The following is a 15,591-nucleotide window of genomic DNA, read 5'->3' as shown; positions in this document are numbered from 1 at the left end:
TTTGCTGTTTCTATCAGGCAGTGAAATGTATTGTGTATATGGCACTGATGATCATGAGTTTCCATGGCGAACATGGTGACTTGACATAGCAGGAAAAGCAGGTGTAACCGAGAACATAATCGCCCAGTTTAATTTTCTCTGCATGTTCCCAGCGAGCCAGTATACACAATACTCAGGCCTTGGCACAAAGCAGCCATGGTTGTTGTTATAAGAGACACCTGTTTGACAGGTGACAGCAGCTGTGGGAAAGTGCACTGCCCGTGCATACACTGCAGTGTCGATGCTGAAAGAATAAATATTTAAAATTCTGAAACAAACAATTATCTCTGAACGCTACAATCTAAAGTAAATCTTCTGAAATGACAAAGTGACAAAAACTGTACTGTGTATATAACTGTGGTATTTTTACCAACACGCTGGAGGCTGTTTTCCGATACTGCACACATATGTCTAAAACCACCAAATGTTCCCACAGTGTCGACCTGAATCTAAACTGTCTGGTTTTTTAAAACATGTCAAGACTAAACTCACTATACTCTTCTACTAAAGGCATATTTAGATTTTTAGTTTTTACAACCAATGATATCAATACAAATCAACTTTGTAAAACTAAATACTGTGGTTTATTTGGTTTTCACACCTAATAACACTTTACACATTGAACCAGCAGGTGGCACTGTCTTCATAGGTGTTAGTTTTGTTAACACAGGGAGGAAGGACACACTACACCTCATTCATTATGTATTCATAACAGTGAAACCAAATCGCATTCGTCTGATTATTAAATGACTTGACGTATTAGTTACTTTTTGTTTTTCACATTGAGGTTAAAGGGGCTCTATTATGCTCATTTTCAGGTTCTGGTTGTATTTTATGCCTCTACTGTGACATCTTTACATGGTTTAATGTTGAAAAAGCTCTTAATTTTACTCATACTGCCTGTTCTGCAGCACCTCTTTTCAACCTCTGTCTGAAACCAGAGCCCAGTCTGCTCTGATTAGTTAGCTAGCCGGCTCTGTTGTGATTGGTCAACCGCTTAGAGATGTCCTGTACCTTAGCCTATCAAGCACAATATGTTGGAGCACTTACCAATAGAAGCGCAAGTGTTACATAGTGATGTCACTATGTTACAGAAGTAAACAAAGGATTCAAATAGAGGCATTTCATGCAGGGGGTGTGTGTGGGAGAGAAACTCCCTCTGGTTGAACTTTTGGAACATGCATAAAAACCTATTTAACACACTATAGGAAAGGAAAACCCCTACAAAGCATAATAGGACCTATTCAAATGTTCCACTGACATGCTTTTGGTGGACATATAGGTAATTGTAATTAAAGTAATTAAAATCCCAAAACAGAGGAGATTTCAAATGGATTGTCCTGCTTAAATGTTTTTAAAGAGCTTATTCTATTGCAGTAGGTGTTGCCGGACCACAGTTTGTATATGTAAAAGAGTTTTACTTTCTGTGCGATTAACATTGTTTCTGCATTAACCACTCACTTTAAAAGTGCCGCTATAAAAGCAACAGATCCTGACATGAAATGAAATATAATAGTCTGTTCGTAGATTCTGAAATGCTTAGAAAAATGTGTCAATAGTCATGCTAAACTCAGCTGCTGGAAGACACTGTCTCTTGTGTGTGTACGGTCTGTATGTAACGTGTGAGTATGAGGGAGAGTCGTCCTCCTCCTCACACATTCAAAGCATTCCACACTGGAAAAGGTCAGAGGTCACATGGTCAGAATAAAGCGGGACCCTGATTGACACTAACACACACACACACACACACACACACACACACACACACACACACACACACACACACACACACACACACACACACACACACACACACACACACACACACACACACACACACACACACACACACACACACACGGTTTTCATCCAAATAGGTCCATGACAGTGATGTAATTCTCAAGAGGAGGAAGCAGAGGATAACTGACTGATATGCGAGTTAAGGGGATAAAGATCAGGGTGTCGCTTTGACTCATCTGAGGTGTGTCCTTATCCCAGGGGGGTTGGGGTTCGCTGTATGGAGAGAAAAGAGGACGCCTCAATACATGATGTTGACGTCATGGATAAAGTTGGGAAATAATCGAGTGGCTCTACCTCTGTTTTCTTTGCTGGGGTAGTTCCGAGGGAAAGGTTTGAATTCTTCTGGAGGAGGGAAGTCCTCTACAGGGTGGAACTGGAACTTGGATTCAAAATCATCCGCTGGAAATAAATATACAGTAAAGGTGTATAAGGTTATTCAAGTTTTACCTCCCTAATATGCCTAATATTGTTCATCCATAAAAATGTTCAAATCCGACCCAAGTCTCTATGCTGCATGTCAATCACATCTCTCCTCTTGACTGGTCTCTCTACAGCTGTTAGTATCGATTAAAGGCAAAAAGAGTCTGTAAAAATAATCTTTAAAATAAAATAGAAACAAAATAAATGTATAGGCATAAAACACGAAAAAAGCATGATTTACGCTCAGATTTACTTGTAATAATGATATTAAAAACGTAAGTAATCCATCAGAGAAGAGATAAGAGCTATTTGAAAAAGTGAAATTTAATAAAATCTTCCAATCTTATCTTAATCAACTCTGAATAAGAAAATCAACTCATTTTCTACAAAACATTGTCAGATTATTACTCTCAGATATATGATTGAAGGTTACACTCACCAAGGCTGTGCAGGTGTCCGTTCCTGAGACTTGACGGAGGCAGGGGGAGAGGTGGAGGGGGAGGAATGCGGGTAGACAGCTCGGTCGAGGGGGAACGTGCTGGGGGAGCCGGGGGAGGAGCCAGCCGACCGCCACCTGTCGCCAAGGAGTCAGAGGGTGTCGGATATGAGCAATAAAATCCACCCAAAATAAAAATACATCCAAATCTAAAATGTTTATTCGTAACAGCAAGGCCATATGGTTACTGGTTTTTCTCTGAGGGAAAAGCATTAATTTGTAGAAAGAGACTAAAACGTTACACAACAAATTCCCTGTTGACTTTAATAACTATTTGCAACAGCTGCAGCAGTTTACAAACTATACCTCAGAAGTACAACTAACAGTTAAAATACTTCGACTAGGGTTGTTTCCTCCCGTAAACATGTTGTTATAAGATGTACACTTACAATGTATTACAATGGCAGGTTACATTCTATCTATGAGTTGTGAAAACTGTTCCTCTAAAGAATTACTTCCATCAGTTTCTACACGAAACTATCAGAGAACAGTTTTTTTTACAAAATCAAGGTAAATGTCAGATAAAAGTCAGGAATAAAAATGTAATACATGATCCAATTCTTTCCTTCTATCCTTAATATGATTTTGCAACCCCTTAGATTGACCTAAGGTTTTCAACACCGATTTGGTTGTCTCCCTACCAACTTGTAAAAGAAATATACAAACTTTGTCTTGTACGTCTGATACTTTCTGTTGTCATGTTTTACATCATCTTAATCCTTTTCTTAGGTTTGATGTGTGTTAAAATCGTGGCGCAAAGAGCTAGAACACAAGGAGTGGAGAACTGGACTGGACTGGAGAACTTCAAATTAAGGTCTAACAGTGAATAATTATTTGAAGTTAGGGCCGGACGCCTTCCCTTGTCCCTGACACTTAACAACTCCTCAGAGCATAATCAACATTATACTACAAGATGCTGCAATCCTGTTCCTGGCAGGTTCTAACCCTCCAGTTATTGTCTCAAGAAAAGACAGTTTTTATGGTAATATCTATGACACAGCTGTGGTTGAAGCCCAAGCACAGAGACAGGGCTGGCCTTATCATACCGATAGAAACAGCTCTCCCAAGGCTGTGTGCCTGAGCTTGGAAAAGAGAGGACTGACAGGAGAGGTGAAAGCTAAAATGATCAGAACTTAAACTAAAGAGCCCTATGAATAATTCCCTATAAGGCTCCATCTTCCTGTGCCGGTTATGGCTATACATTGCTTTTTACAAGAGGTACAGTTGTTTTCAAAATAATAGCAGTCCAACTGTTTTTGGTCGAAATTATATTTCTACATGGCAAATAATTTACTAGTAGGTTTAGTAGAGTCATAGAAAACCAACAGACCCAACAGTCATGACAAGCATGCTGCTGATTCTGTGTAATTGAATCATAGATTGAAAGGGGCGTGTTCAAAATAATAGCAGTGAGGAGTTCAATTAGTGAAATCATTAATTCTGTGATAAAACAGGTGTCAAACAGGTGGACCTTATTTAAGAACAAATGGAGTAAAATCGGTCGTTCCAGACATTGTTCAGAAGAACAGCGTACTTTAAGTAAAAAGTTGATTAAAGAGGGGAAAACATACAAAGAAGTGCAGAAAATGATCGGCTGCTCAGCTAAAAGGATCTCAAATGCTTTAAAATGGCAACGAAAACCAGAAAGACGTGGAAGAAAACGGAAAACTACCATTCAAATGGATCGAAAAATAGCCAGAATGGCGAAGACTCAGCCAATGATCAGCTCCAGGGTGATTAAAGAAAGTCTAAAGTTACCTGTGAGTAATGTAACTATTAGAAGAAGCCTATGTGAAGCCAATCTACCAGCAAGAAGCCCCCGCAAAGTCCCATTGTTGAAAAAATGACATGTACTGAAGAGGTTACAATTTGCCAAAGAACACCTCGACCGGCCTAAAGAGAAATGGCGCAACATTTTGTGGACTGATGAAAGCAAGATTGTTCTTTTTGGGTATAGGGGCTGCAGACAGTTTGTCAGAAGACCCCCAAATGCTGAATTCAAGCCACAGTGCACTGTGAAGACCGTGAAGCATGGTGGCGCAAGAATCATGGTATGGGGATGTTTCTCATACTATGGTGTCGGGCCTATTTATCGCATACCAGGGATCATGGATCAGTTTGAGTACATCAAAAAATTCATGTTGCCTTTTGCCGAAGAGGAAATGCCCTTGAAATGGGTGCTTCAACAAGACAACAACCCCAAACACACCAGTAAGCGAGCAAAATCTTGGTTCCAGACCAACAAGATTGATGTTATGGAGTGGCCAGCCCAATCCCCGGACCTTACTCCAATAGAAAACTTGTGGGGTGACATCAAAAATGCTGTTTCTGAGGCAAAACCAAGAAATGCAGAGGAAATGTGGAGTGTAGTCCCATCGTCCTGGGCTGGAATACCTGTTCACAGGTGCCAGAAGTTGGTTGACTCCATGCAACACAGTTCTCAGAAACAGTGGTTATACCACTAAATATAGTTCAGTGATTCCCAGGAAAGCTAAACCTTCAAGCATTTTTCAGTTCATACTGTAAATATGTGAGTTTGTAAAGAAAAATGCAGACACTGCTATTTTTCTGAACAGCCTAAAAATAACTTTTCCTCACTTTCTGTAAAGTAAAAACTAATTTGATAATTGTTCTGTTTTAATTTGGAATAGAATGTGCAGTGTTCCCAATTAATTTGTGTGTATGAAAGTAAAAGCTATTATAAGGATTTTGAGCTTTACTCACTTTTTTAAACACACTGTAGGTTAGAAAACATCTCAATAAACACTGCCTTGGGAACATCACTCCAATAAATATGACAGAAAGTTTCTTTTTTATCCACCCCCCATCTGCTTTTCATTTAAAAAATAACCTGAGATTCACAATTGAAAAAGACATTTCCTCATCGTGGCGTCAACTTACCTGCACTTCTGGGCACAGCCGGCGGCCGTCGGGTTGGGGCGTTGCAGGGGTACGATGGAGGCAGAGAGCGCATGGCTGGCGAGGGCACTGCTGCCATCTTGGGTGGTGGAGGGGGGAGAGTGGATGGGCAGGTGGGGGTGTAAGAAGATGGGAGAGGAGGAGGGGGAGGTGGGGGAGGAGGTCCCAGGGGGCTGTCCCGCAGGATGGGGAACCTCGACGGTTCAGAGGGGAATGGAGGCGGAGGGTAGAAGCAACCTGAAGAGCGGTCACCTGGTACAGCAGAGTGAGATTGGAAAGGTGGAGGTGGGGGAGGAGGAGTAGAGGGTTGGGAGATCGTAGTGTGGTGGGAGTGCTGGAGGGGGAGCCAGGTGGGCTTGGTGACCTGGGATGGAAGTGGAGGAGGAGGGCAGGTGGGCAGAGGAGGGTGCTTGTTGGCCGGTCGGTCGTGGAAGGATTGCGGTGGGGGAGGCGGCGGTGGGGAAGCAGAGGGGGGAGCAGGTGGAGGTGGAGGGGGAGCATAATTGGGGAATGAAGGTGGGTGCCTGCTGCTGTGAGAGGGGGAGGTCGGAGCGGAAGAGGAGGGAGGGAGCGGGCGGTGGACGGAGCCTCGGTGCTCTGACGTCCTCTGAGGCTCAGAGACGCTGCTGGTGTCGGCTGACGGAGGAGGAGGGTTCCACTGAGGCTTCAGGGAGGCGGAGGAGCACGACCGGGACACTTTAACACAAAGAGTCATTTTTGTGATTTTTAAAAGGGGTTAAAATAGTAATTATTGTCTGCATCGATTAAACTTCCAATTGATTTCTAGATCTATTGATGAATTTTTAGATCTCTAAAATGTCACAATATCAAATTCCAAGGTAATGTTTTTATCATTTATTTTATTGAAAGTCCAAAACCAAAAGATAATCAGATTAAAATCATATAAAACAGCGCAAGGCATGAAACATCATTTTCTGACATTTTATGTCAAATTGCTATAACAAATAAACGACGTTCAAAATATTTGCAGATTCTTTGTCTGTTGAACAACACGTCCATTGGTTGACTAATCATTGCGACTATTGCAGTACTATAACTATCTATATCATTTATAGATTCAATCAGAGCAAGACATATTGCACCAACCTGGGGTCTTGCCTGTTTGCCCTATAGGCCTCAGGGTGGGGAAGCCTCCAGCAAAGAGCCCCCCCAGAGAGGGTCCTGTGGGTGTCCCTCCTGATGAGCCCACACTGCTTGAAACATCTCCAGGGCTAGTCTTGGGCTCTGGAGGACAACACATGTACATCTATTACAAATAATGCACGACAATGGCATCACTCTCCATTTAGTGTAAGCTTATAGTCATAAAAAAATGGGAAATGTGTCTTGCATCCGGAAAAACATGTAGTTAAACACCTTAACAATATTCAATCGTTTTCATAAGTCTTATTAGACTGGGGAACCATTGTATGTCTTATCTATTGTGTTTGCCACTGCAGAAGTTTCCTATATTGCCTGCATCCTTATCTCCAGCGGGGCATTCCTTCCTGAAGTGTCCACTTGGTGTGTGTGTATACAGTAGGTCAAAGAGAAGCAACACACCCCAGATCAACTACACACACTACCCTCCCTTTTCCCCAAAGTCTTGTTTTACATGTATATCTCACACTATGGCATCCTAACACATAAACACACATCATTCTGCTTCCTCTAAGCTCCACTGTGAGAGTTAGGTGAATGTGTCCATGTTTACATTAGTAGCAATGTAAGGTTGTTGCTCTTACTCTCGACGGACGGGGCACTGCGGTCGTTGACTTGTGTGACTTTTCTGAGTCTGGCTCCGTTCTGGATGTCGGCCAGCAGGGCATTCCTTCCACCTGCTCCTCCAGACTGGAGCTTAGGAGGCTCTGATGGACACTGTCAAACAGAGACAGAAAACAGCTTTCAAACAGTGAATTGCCTCGTATTTGCTCTGTCGACTTAAGGACACCAATTATAGAAAAGTTCATTTTGATAATCAATTTATAATCTATTTATGGTATTTTCTGTATAAAGACATTTTATACAGATTTGGGGGTTTTGAATGGGGATCATACAAAGCAATATGTTTGAAGACATTATCTTGGACTCAAAGGAATTACATTTTAACTTTGTTCTTCTCTTTTTAAGTATTTATGATATTTATTTAAAAGGATTCCAAAAAAAACGTAACAGAGAAAAGAATAAAGACTTTGTTAAGTGTATTTCCAAGATGTATTCGAATGTCATTATTTCACATTAAGAGATGGGTGCAGAAAAGGGAAAAGGCAGGAATAGCACTTATAGCAATTAACCCTGACATTGTAATCAGTTCACTGTTGAGTCCAGTGGACACTTGTTCCAAATATAAAGAAATTCCCTTTAAGGAGTTTGTGAGATATTGTGTTCATGACAATGGGTAAACAGACAGACGGCCAACCCAAAACATAAAGGAAACTAAGATTCATTAAGAGCATTCAGTAAAGAGTTTTACAAGGGGGAATAGGAACACATTTTAACACAAGCTAGGGAAGAAGAAGAGCAACATTCTTTAAGTAATGTTGAGAAATTCATAGAGAGTTGAGAAGCACCGTGACTTCAGTTTTTTGATGTGTCTCCGAAGTGTGTCCGTGTTTGCTGGCAGCGGCTTCTCATTTAACATGAGGACACTGAGCGGCTGCTGGGAAACTTAACACTCCTCTGCTACTGAGAGGCTGCTGTCTGCCCGACTGTGTGTGTGTGTGTGTGTGTGTGTGTGTGTGTGTGTGTGTGTGTGTGTGTGTGTGTGTGTGTGTGTGTGTGTGTGTGTGTGTGTGTGTGTGTGTGTGTGTTGTGTGTGTTTGTGTGTATATTACCTCAATTAATAATGCAAAAAACCTACAGGTGATGCTTGATGATCATTGAGAAGGACACGAGTGAGTCTTTGCAGTTGCATAAGAAAGACTCTTACCTGTGGCAGGGCAGCGCTGGGTGGGGGTGGTGGAGGGGGAGCCAGGGGAGGCGGTGGGGGAGGAGGCGGGACTGGCATGCTGAGTTCTCAGATACCTACAGAAGCAAAAACAGTCACCATCCTATTCAGTCAGAAGCTGCTACTGTGTAAAGGGGGATTCTCGATGACCTCTTACCCTCCTCCCTGAACAGGAAGGGCTTTCACCGGCATAGAGCACAAAACAGGAAACAGCAAGCGCTCCATCCTCTAGAGAAATCCGACACAACACCCCCCTGTCCTCCTCTTCTTCCCCACAATGCCCAGTGGCGGGACTTGGGAGAGGAACAATGGAGAGTGTTGTGTGAAAAGTAATAGACCCCTACCCTTCAGTCATTTAGCGACCACAGGCCTACACTGTAGTAAGAGAATTGGAAAACACATCGAGGAAACTCCACAGGAAAACACTACAGCCAGCAAATACATTGTTCTTTACTTTCTCCGGATTAACGGGATGTTACAGGATGTCTTTTGATTCAGTAATAAAAGTGATAAGCAAAAGTGGCCAAACAGCAACATTCCAGGAACAGATGCAGACACAACTGTATTTTGTGATGTATCTTTTCTATGTATTTGTGAATGTGATGTCTTTTTTTACTTTATATATTTTTAAAGAAGATAAAGTCGTTTGTAAATTAGCATTTTCCGACAAACCATTACCACACGGCAACTGGTCCTTGTGCTACTGTGTTGACCATACAACATAAAATAAACTAACTAAGGATGACATCACCGACTTTCAATCTTCTTGTGTTGTTGGCAACTCGGCCAATAAATGATCCACAGCGACAGTCCCTGAGACCTACACACAACTTAGTTGACATCATAAATTCTTGACGAGCCGTCTTGCATAGCTGTGAAAGTCTGAAAACAGCCCGAGGTTTGTGAACATTTGATTCTCTGTGGAATTTGCACATGCTGAGCAATTTAATCAAACAGAACAGAACCTGTTTTTGTTGAATTTAGTATAAGTCCCTCTTGTCTATGTTTGTATCTGTGTGTGTAAGTGTCTATGTAACTGTCAGACTGTCCTTCGCTGCTATTTCTATCTCCATATCTGTGTCAGGCGGCCTCTGTGACACTGCTCTTCTTTAAAGGGGGCAACGCTGGACACTGTGTGGAGGAACAGTTGGTACGCCGAGTGTTAATGCGCCTCTCACACCAGCTGTTTTTTTGACCTGTATCATTCTCCCTGGAGCAAGCGAGGTCTGATGACACACACCACACACAAGCAGCAGGAAGGGGCAGACTTAAAAAGGGATTTCTACACTTTTATATAATATGCAAAAACAGATTGAGACCATGATGCCCAACTACATGCTGTTCTTACTGACCAAATGATGACATAGTACTGAATCTTTTTTGTATGAATCAATGAAGAGGGTGTATCTATAATGTGCAGTTTGGGGTCTCAGAAATCCTATCTGTTAATCATATTTTTTTACTGTAAACTTGGATTTTTATATTATCTATGTCTGGTGTTGTGTCGGCGTAAGTGCCTTTTAACGCTGAAATGCAGTCACATTTAAATACATACGTTTAACTTATATTATTTGAGTTCACTGACAGTTTGCACATAAGAGGTCAACGGGGAAATATATTGAAACATAGTAGAAAAACTACGTAAGACTGCACAATTTCTTTCTTTTTCGCAAGATCAATCCTCCTTTCTGTATGTGTCACATTCACCAAATGTGCAAATGGTAAGAATAGTTGATTTTGACTTTTTTAACCCATACACAAGTTGGACTCTGAACAGAAAGGGAAAAATAAACGTGTTTAAACAATCCATCTTACATGTTTGTCTTTTTGAATTTCTTTAACCGTAGCAAAATACATTGAAAATGTAGCTATTAACTTTGTTCTTCTCTTTTTAAGGATTTATGATTTTTATTTAAAAGGATTTTTTTTAAAAACGTAACAAATAAACTGAAAAAGAAAAGAATAAATACTTTGTTAAGTGTATTTCCAAGATGTATTTGAATGTCAGCAGCTATAGCAATTAACCCTGACATTTCAATCAGTTCACTGTTGAGTCCAGTGGACACTTGTTCCAAATATAAAGAAATTCCCTTTAAGGAGTTTGTGATATACTGTGTTCATGACAATGGGTAAACAGACAGATGGCCAACCCAAAACATAAAGGAAACTAAGATTCATTAAGAGCATTCAGTAAAGAGTTTTACAAGGGGGAATAGGAACACATTTTAACACCAAAAAATGTCGCTATTTAACTAAAATTATATATAAGTAGTATGCATTGTTTAGTTTGAACTGCATTGTGGGAATTAAATGCAGCTTGAATACCTTTCCACTAAAACAAGAAAGTCCTGAAGGTAAGATGAACTTGATGCACCATGTCTTTGGAGAGACAATAAGACAGGAGTTTAGATAAACAATCCATTGTCATGTAATGTAATGTCCTGTTATGTTTACACATGTCATCAGGCAGTTTTGCAGAAATACAAATAACCACCTGTTACACACACGGTCACATAAATAATAGAAAGCAGGACTGTCTTACCTTCTTGAAATATCCGAAATCCACCTGTTTGCAGCAGAGACAGCTTCAGTGAGGTGGACCACAGCACAGTGTCTTCATAGTGCTCTCCCCTCACAGTTATTTATAGTCCAATAGGGACACCACTAATCCGGTGGTTGCGGTAAACCTTGAGGAAGCGTTTCAAAACTAACAAAAACGTTCTTCTTATTTTACATTGAGAGCAGAAAACAAGCGAAAGTGTTCGTGCACGATGGTCTCTTTCTGGCTCTGTTTCTTTCCCCTTTGAGCGCGAGCAGTGTGCGGCCACACCTCACCAACCCCCTCAGCACGGGACCAATGAGGAGGCAGAGGGAGGACCGTGCCATGGACTCAACTCATGCTCCCAAGAAACTTTCCCTACACCTGTGTGAAATAAACAGCAGTGGGAGAAGAAGATCTTGCACTTGAATAAAATAGAAGTACCAGAGTGTAGGAATCCTCTGTTACAAGTACTGCAATCAAAATGTTACTCACCTAAAAGGTATTAGCATCAAAATGTTCTTAAAGTACCAAAAGTAAAATAAATCATTTTGCAGATTGGCCTATTTCAGAAAAATATAAATCGTATGTTTTGATTATAATTATTGATGCAATAACAACATTTATCAAACCTGGTAAAGGTGCAGCTAGTTTTAATCAATTTGTAGTGAAAGTCTTGTCTAAATTATCATTATTAATCCAAATCTGCAAAGTATCCTAAGGTATTAAACAAATGTAGTGGAGTAAAAATACACTTTTTACCTCTGAATGGTAGTTGGTTAGAAGTACAGATTAGTGATACATTTAAATACTCAAGAAAAGTACAAGTATCTCAAAATTCTACAGTCCTTGAGAAAATGTACTTACACCACTGGAATTTAAGTAGGCATTATGAAGACATGAGAATTGTTGTTGTTAATAATAATAATAATAATAATAATAATAATAATAATAACAACAACAATAACAATATATAAATATATATATAATAATTGATAAGCTAAACCCATTATACTTATGATTTATTTTGTTTACATTTAGGTAGATTTTATTTCTATTCAACTCTATTTTTCTCCTGTGTGATTGCACACGTTCGCCCCCTTGTGTTAAAATATGACATTACAAGTCATCCTTTTGAAAGGTGTGCATTGAATAATATCATAGTGTGTCTTTCAATCAAGGCCTTTTCATCTAAATATGATAATTAAATTATATTAATGCATTACATGGGAAATTCATAGATATTGACGCATGGTGCATGATGCATGATGCGTCATAATGGTTCTGTAAAAATGCTATGGTCACACACACACACACACACACACACACACACACCTCAAGAGGAATGCAGTGACACAGGCTCCTTTTAAACTCACTGCAGACGCCACATATAAATGGCACTAATCCTGTGTAATTTTGCAGACTATGTTATAGTCACACTATAGTAACCCGCCTCCTCTTCTCCATTCATGTCATGATATGGCACCAACACAGATGACAAGAAGTAATACTTAAAGGTTATTTTATGTTTTGGGGGGATTTTACGTAATCATTCAATTCTGAAATAAGTTTCCTTTTTTGGATTTAGCAGCAATTCCAAGACACATTTTCCAACACAACGCAAAGATATCTTTGCCCTGTCAAAGTTTAGTCATTAGACGGTGGCTGAATAGGATAATGAAGCACACATCCCCACACACACACACGCAGTTATCAGATTTATTTCTCATATTTTACCTTCATTTAAGTTTTCACATTTGATCCAAGATACAGTTATTCTGCAGAGCAAACTACACCTGGACCATACTTCTTTAGCTACACGGCCATATATCTCATTCACATGGATATCACAATGTTAGCTTCTGACTTCATAGTCGGTACTTTGTTTTGGACGCAAGATGTCATTCGACATGCTGGATTTTATCCTTCATTAAACATATTTTATGCATTTCCCTTGCAAGTGTTGTGCATCTGATTAAAGGCGGCTCACAAGCATCGCATCATTTCTTCTACTTAATGATTTTGTGTGTCACACATAATTATAAAATCATTTTTCATAAACATCCTTCTAACCCTTTAGAATCAACATATTTTCCAAAAGGAACATTATACTTCTCCTTCATTATCAAACATATATTATTTGCATCACAGAAATAATGTTAACATTTTATAAACAATATTCTTTTCCTTTAACATATTACACTTCAGAATTGACAGAAAATTGGATTTGAGGAATGTGCTTTCTTAGAAGTTTGTACGATTGTTCAATGATAACATTGTCATGCCTGGAAATGTGACACTGTGGGACATAAACTGCATATCAAGCTCTTAAGTGCCTACATCAATTTGATTATATTTCCTTTTTTGGGCTTTGATTATTCGATTTTGTTGATGAAATGGTTCGATAACCATCATGAAAAACAAATATGATCCATTTCAAGTCACATATCATAGTTTCTATGGCCTTCTCGCATAAGTCAGTCAGCAAAATGTCCTAATTTCCAAAATGTAATACACCAAATAACTTCCTTTCTGCAGTTTGGGGCTGAAAGTTGAATGCTCCTCGCCCGGTAACCAACATACAGCAGACCTTTTAGGCTGCCTCAAGCATCTTCATAAAACTCAAAGCCTTCTCCTTTCCTTCAAGCTTCTTTTATACAGCAGTCTTTGATTCCTTCCTCACCGTCACCCCTCTCTTTGATGACACTTTTCTATGTCTCATTGTCCTGTATGGGAAGGCTCGAGCGCACCCTCCGCTTCTCCTTAAATCGACCCGAGCGTGACACCTTCATTTTCCTGCGACATGTCTGCTCGTTGAAGACCGACTCCAGGCAGGAGTCATCGTAGCGTTCATCGCTGAGGATGCTGGAGTCTTGGTTGGACTCTTGTTGGGACTGGTCTCCTGCCGGGTCTTTCTGCTTCTCGGGCTGCTGTGCAAAGGGGTCAAAGTCCTGGTCCAGGGTGTGGGCAGTGTCCCTGGGACCTCCAGTCTTCTTCTTGGGCAGGAATGCCTTCCACCATGGGATCCGCTCTGTCATCTTGGAGTGGAGGAAGGATGCTGGAACAGGGAACAAATGTCGTCAGTATTTTAGTTGAGATCTTCTCCTCTGCGTCAGCATTATTTTAAGTGTTATGATTTTATTTTGAGGTAATTTGATCTAAAATGCTCTAAACTGGTAAACGGATATCCTACTATCTGATAAAGCATCAATTAGGATTGTGCTATATGAAGATTGCTCCATATGTAATTGTTTTCTTTCTCTATAGCTTCACTGTTTTTGTCACAACGTTCTTATTATGAGAACCATTTTCAGTGCTTTTCATTTGTCACGTTTTTATTCAGACAACTAAGCTTATAGACTACTTATTTATCAACTAACCAGAAAACATGATAAATTGTGAAGAAGATGTTGGCCATATTGTCCAATCATAAATCAAATTATCATTATCTTGATCCTATGATATTCAAAAAATATTATTATATGTTTGAACATCATGATTTGGCCCTTTTTAAATTTGAATATGATTCAATACGACCTATCTGGTAACATTTTCCACAGCTGACACAACCTCTCACCAACTACTACTCAGAATAACCAGTGTAACCATGTTTACCTTCTCTGTATAACTGGTTTAATGAGTGCTACAGACAGAAGAACAAACCCAAACCGTGATTCACAGGTCAACAGCTCGCAAAAAAACTCTAATGAAAACTCACCTGGAGTGCAGTGAAGTTTGTGGACGCTCAAAACGACCCAAAGCAAAGTGTAAATGTTACACTTATAATTGTTCTGAGATATAAATCCACAGGACAGGTCAGAGTCGTCGTCGTCGTCGTCGTCTTCTTCTTCAGTAGGGGAAAACAACTGTGCAAACGCAGTCCTTCAAGGGGTCGCAACAGTATCCATTTCTACGCCACCTGCAAAAAGTTTCATATTCTTTCGCTGCTCTCGCAAAATACTCTTCTTCTTCTTCTTCTTCTTCTGCAATATCTTGAGAATAGTACACATGCATTGACAAATTTATAAGGAGAGGCTTTTCTTCCACTGACCCAGCAGGTTTCCGCCTCCGAAACTCTTCTCGCGGAACACCTGTCTGCACTCTTGATTGGATGAGCTCGCAGGATGTGTCACGTGAGACCCAGCTCAGGTGAATACACCGCGATGGTAGGCGGGGCCTGTCGTTGCGAGGCAACAAACCCCATGGGAGCGTGTTCCTCTTCAGTGACAGATTAAAAAATGAGCCCTTTGTATCACCAGAACCCAACCCAGGAAAGAGAGCCAAATAATGCTCTAATTTTAGACGCCCAGGAGTTTAGGCTACAATGGCTTCTACGTTGTCAACTTGTCACATAAAGGAATGGAATGGGATAGTGATGTTTACTCAATTAATGGCGTTAATAGTATTAGCGACCGATCTAAATAGGTTGCC

General features: G+C 40.3%; 2 protein-coding genes across 2 annotated transcripts; both read right to left on the bottom strand.

Annotated features, from left to right (window-relative positions):
• Positions 1-1,876: 1,876 nt before the first annotated feature.
• Positions 1,877-11,399, bottom strand: wipf3 (WAS/WASL interacting protein family member 3). The gene is made up of 8 exons (XM_063899302.1): positions 11,164-11,399; positions 8,604-8,698; positions 7,420-7,552; positions 6,782-6,919; positions 5,657-6,370; positions 2,699-2,833; positions 2,134-2,238; positions 1,877-2,052 (listed from the first exon to the last, which is right to left on the bottom strand). Exons 2-8 carry the CDS (start codon positions 8,679-8,681, stop codon positions 2,012-2,014), a joined length of 1,344 nt encoding a protein of 447 aa, XP_063755372.1. The 5' UTR covers positions 8,682-8,698; positions 11,164-11,399; the 3' UTR covers positions 1,877-2,011.
• A 1,466-nt stretch (positions 11,400-12,865) lies between these two features.
• Positions 12,866-15,228, bottom strand: LOC134874419 (proline-rich protein 15). Its single transcript, XM_063898419.1, has 2 exons — positions 14,879-15,228; positions 12,866-14,218 (listed from the first exon to the last, which is right to left on the bottom strand). The coding sequence occupies exon 2, from the start codon at positions 14,196-14,198 to the stop codon at positions 13,872-13,874; it is 327 nt and encodes a 108-aa protein (XP_063754489.1). The 5' UTR covers positions 14,199-14,218; positions 14,879-15,228; the 3' UTR covers positions 12,866-13,871.
• Between the last annotated feature and the right edge of the window lie 363 nt (positions 15,229-15,591).

This window comes from Eleginops maclovinus, chromosome 13 (genome assembly GCF_036324505.1).
Source record: "Eleginops maclovinus isolate JMC-PN-2008 ecotype Puerto Natales chromosome 13, JC_Emac_rtc_rv5, whole genome shotgun sequence".
Taxonomy (NCBI): domain Eukaryota; kingdom Metazoa; phylum Chordata; class Actinopteri; order Perciformes; family Eleginopidae; genus Eleginops; species Eleginops maclovinus.
Note: the sequence above shows the minus strand (reverse complement) of the source record. Positions and strands in the feature narration are given on the sequence as shown.

What these genes read in the sequence shown, in the direction of transcription:
- wipf3 (XM_063899302.1), bottom strand. Translation starts at nt 8,681, where the DNA reads ATGCCAGTCCCGCCTCCTCCCCCACCGCCTCCCCTGGCTCCCCCTCCA. An exon ending in GCAAACAGGCAAGACCCCAG is followed by an intron (nt 6,371 to 6,781) that starts GTTGGTGCAATA and finishes TTTGTGTTAAAG; the next exon opens with TGTCCCGGTCGTGCTCCTCC. An exon ending in CCCCAGCAAAGAAAACAGAG is followed by an intron (nt 2,053 to 2,133) that starts GTAGAGCCACTC and finishes CTCTCCATACAG; the next exon opens with CGAACCCCAACCCCCCTGGG.
- LOC134874419 (XM_063898419.1), bottom strand. Translation starts at nt 14,198, where the DNA reads ATGACAGAGCGGATCCCATGGTGGAAGGCATTCCTGCCCAAGAAGAAG.